The sequence below is a fragment of the Mandrillus leucophaeus genome, unplaced genomic scaffold (genome assembly GCF_000951045.1).
Source record: "Mandrillus leucophaeus isolate KB7577 unplaced genomic scaffold, Mleu.le_1.0 Scaffold692, whole genome shotgun sequence".
NCBI classification, from domain to species: Eukaryota; Metazoa; Chordata; class Mammalia; order Primates; family Cercopithecidae; genus Mandrillus; species Mandrillus leucophaeus.
In genome coordinates this window covers 224,678-228,608 of record NW_012107497.1, presented here as the reverse complement: position 1 = coordinate 228,608, position 3,931 = coordinate 224,678, and the positions used below count along the sequence as shown (strand labels likewise).

Below are 3,931 nucleotides of genomic sequence, written 5' to 3'. Positions count from 1 at the left end.
ATCCAGAACCTACAAAGAACTCAAACAAATTTACAAGAAAAAAACAAACAACCCCATCAAAAAGTGGGCAAAGGATATGAACAGACATTTCTCAAAAGAATTCTCTCTCTTTCTAAAACCTATGGACTTGAAGTCAGGATGTTTTCAGAAGTCCAACTGGTGTTAAAAATCCAAATAGATCAAACATTGTTTCTTTTTGTATCTGTGTGACAACTAATACCGAGGTGTGTAATTACAGTGTGGAGAAACCCACATAATTTCTACTGGGAAGTAGTCATTGCCAATAAGCAATAGAAGCCCTAACCAGTGGTTCTTATTTTGCAATTAGAATTTTTCATCTTAATTTTAGTAAATGTGCAGCCAAAGCAAGCACCACCTTTTCATCTTAAGCAAAGGCTAAGTTTGTGTGTAATATAGATGAAGGCTATTACCAGATAAACACCAGCAAAAAGTTATTTTATTGGTGTCTTTCTGTTGTGATTTTTTTTTAGTACCGTTCTTTCTTTCCTATTCCCTCCTTTTCCACAAATATATGTTGAGTATCAATTCTATGATGCTTGAGGCATTAGGCACTCCAATAAGTAATCCTTTAAGTCTCACCAGAATTTGAGTTTGATGATATGGTGTCCATTGTGTAGATGAGGATACATCCTCCGTGAAGTGCGAGATCACATAACCAAATGTAGAAAAATAGGTCTGTCTCTTGCTGAAAGGATCTTAACATTGAATGCTGCTGCATGAAGCCCAGGGCTTCAGTGGAGAACCTCAGAAACCAGATAACTCAGCTGGCCACTTGCGGTGGCACACGCCTGTAATCCCAGCACTTTGAGAGGCCGAGGCTGGTGGATCACGAGGTCAGGAGTTCAAGACCAGCCTGGTCAATATGGTGAAACTCCGTCTCCAATAAAAATACAAAAATTAGCCAGGTGTGGTGGCACGTGCCTGTAGTCCCAGCTGCTTGGGAGACTGAGGCAGAAGAATCACTTGAACCTGGGAGATGGAGGTCACAATGAGCTGAGATCATGCCACTGCACTCCAGCCTGGGCAAAAGAGTGAGACTCCGTCTCAAAAAAAAAAAAAAATAAAAGAAAGAAACCAGATAACTCTGAGCCATGAGGCATTACATTGGCCTCTCAGAAGTCTGAATAAATAAGTATGGGGATTTCTCTTATTTTGAAGGCATTAATGACTCATTTCTCTAGGATATTGAAGTGAGTTCTCCAGTGGAAGACAACTGGAAAATGAGTGTCCTTGTCTACATATATAAGATCTTAATAAAAGTAATTATAAAATTGACCTTGGTGGGAAGACACTGAAACAGGATTACATAGTCCGAGTAAAGTCCTTACAATAGAGAAAAAAGTATGTACAAAGACACAAGAAAGACACAGAGGTAAGAAAAGGACTATTGACTGGAGTCGGGAATGCAGGAGTGTGTGTGTGTGTGTGCGCGCACGCGCATGTGTGTGTGAGTGTTTATAAACCTAGATAAGTTTAGATGAGCCTGGAGAATTAACAAGCCGTGCTTGTATTTTACGAAAATGCACTCCAGAAGAGACACGGGTTGGAAATTGTTCCAGAAAGAATAAGACATAATGGTGATATGAACCATGAACCTAAGTTTGTGATGATGAATTGGAAGAGAAATTCTAGGCCTTGCCTTAGAAAACAACATAAAAATCTTAGTTCTTCAGGAACACAATGCCCACAGACAAACTTCACCAGAAACAGAATTTGCACATAGGCAGATGTATATATCACTGCTCACTTAGATGAAATATATGCATATGCTTCCATTTACAGACGGCCTCTTTCATCACTGAAAGAAAAAGTGCACTTCAGATCTACACTACAAATATATTTAGATACAAATTTACCTCCACCAGACAATGTTACATGTTATTTTTGAAAGGTAAATAAGTTACTTGATTTATTATTTTAAACTTATGAGTGTATTTTTAATTGCTATTCATGAAATGAAAATTATTTGAACTTGAACAGATATGTAAGGATATTTGATGTTGCTTAGTAGCATTTCTCAAACAGATCCTATTTTGCACATGAGATTTGCTAGGGAGTTGAAGCTACCTCCTATTCCGTACCTGTTTATATGATTTGGTAATAGTCTTTTGTTGTGAAGGTTTATGAACATGGTGAAATACATACATTCTATTGAGAGATATGATAAAATGGCATAACTCAAGTTTCAACTATGATTTTGATAAGTAGTTTTCAAACTTGTTTTGGGGATTTTATGGAATCCCAAAGGGAAAGATAACAATTTTACTATTAAAAAGTGTTAACGTTATTTTGCCTATAGACTCTAATTATTGGTTAGCAAAATAATTGTTATAATTATTTCATTCAATTTTAATATAATAAGAGTTATATAATTCTTCTTTTACTCAGCATTTTTTTTTTCTTTTTTCTTTTTGAGACAGGGTCTTGCTCTGTCGCCCAGACTGGAGTGCAGTGGCAGGATTACAGCTTACTGCAGTCTCCACCTCCTGGGCTGAAGCCATCCTCCCACCTCAGCCCCCCCAGGTAGCTGGGACTACAAAGTGCATGCCACCACACCTGGCTAATTTTTGGATTTTTTATAGAGACTAGGTTTCACCATGTTTCCCAGGCTGGTCTTGAACTCCTGGGCTCAAGCAATCCACCCACCTGGGCCTCCCAAAGCGGAGAGAGTTACAGGCATGAGCAAATGTGCCTGACCCTATTTCTCTGTTAAAGAATAATTCTAATAATAATAATTTCGGGTTTATGTATTTTTACAAATAATTGACATGATGATGTAATATTCACAATGCTTCAACAATGTGAAAAAGTATATACGAATATTAATCACATAATTGATAAAATATGTGAAATAATGAAGCCAAAGCAGGTCATTAAGAAATATTTATAAACATTATGTATTGAAGTTACAGATGTTGCCAAAGTTGTACATCCACGGGGCCAGTCATCATAAATTCTGATTGATGTTTAAAATGAGAGCAAGAAATACCCAATTAAGTAGTAAATTGAAAACCACCTAATCTTCTTCCGATGCTTCTGCGATTTCTTTGTACTTGTAAAATCGTATTGCACGTTGAATGGGAGTCTTAACAGAGTCATAAGTCCATCCCTTCCTGGCAAACAGTCTTTCAAGGATGCCAGGCATTTCGTAGCCCTTGCTTAGAATGAAATCCTTAAAGGCAATTGGTCCATAAAGTTCGTCAAGAACGTCAGGTTCATCAGGCTTTTCAAGCAAGAGCTTGGGGTCAATCAAAGGTTCATCACTTCTTAGCTTTTTCCACAACTTAGGCTTGAGGTACCATGCTCCATACTTCATCTTCACACGCTGTGCGGTATAAGAATTCGATGGCGTGTGGAGTTTCCTGCCCCAGTATTTTTCCTGTGAGAAGAATTTGTCTTCATCCTTTTCATCTAGCTCCATGCTGTACTTCAGCTCTGAGGAACACTCTTTTACCTTCTTAAGCTTTTGGTCGTAATAGGTTGTTCTGTACTTGGGGGTAAAGTCAAACAGATTCCTGATGGATTCTTCATCAGCTCCCAGGTCTGCAGCCCACTTGAAGAATTCACGGAGTTTTTCTGATGTGTATCTATATTGAAGAGAGTCAGAAACGCACTCTGTTGTGCTTGGTGTATCTTCGTGAAACAGTTCTTTTATGTAGGACGCTCGAATCTTGGGAGGCTCCGAGAACTGATGGGACACTGGAGCTTTGGGAGGCTCCGCGCGGAGACTGGACACCCGACGAGTCTTGGGAAGCTCCGGGTGGAGACTGGACACCCGATGAGTCTTGGGAGGCTCCGGGCGGAGACTGGACACCCTACGAGTCTTGGGAGGCTCTGGACGGAGACTGGACCTCCGACGAGTCTTGGGAGGCTCTGGACGGAGACTGGACCTCCGACGAGTCTTGGGAGG

General features: G+C 39.7%; 1 protein-coding gene across 1 annotated transcript in view; it reads right to left on the bottom strand.

The window, feature by feature from the left end:
* Positions 1-2,883: 2,883 nt before the first annotated feature.
* The window catches only part of LOC105555621 (protein FAM47A-like), a 2,658-nt gene continuing 1,610 nt past the window's right edge, over positions 2,884-3,931 (bottom strand). The window contains exon 2 of the mRNA XM_012002634.1: positions 2,884-3,927. Within this exon, the coding sequence (XP_011858024.1) occupies positions 3,038-3,927 (890 nt within the window). The 3' untranslated portion in view covers positions 2,884-3,037. The remainder of the gene's footprint in view (positions 3,928-3,931) is intronic.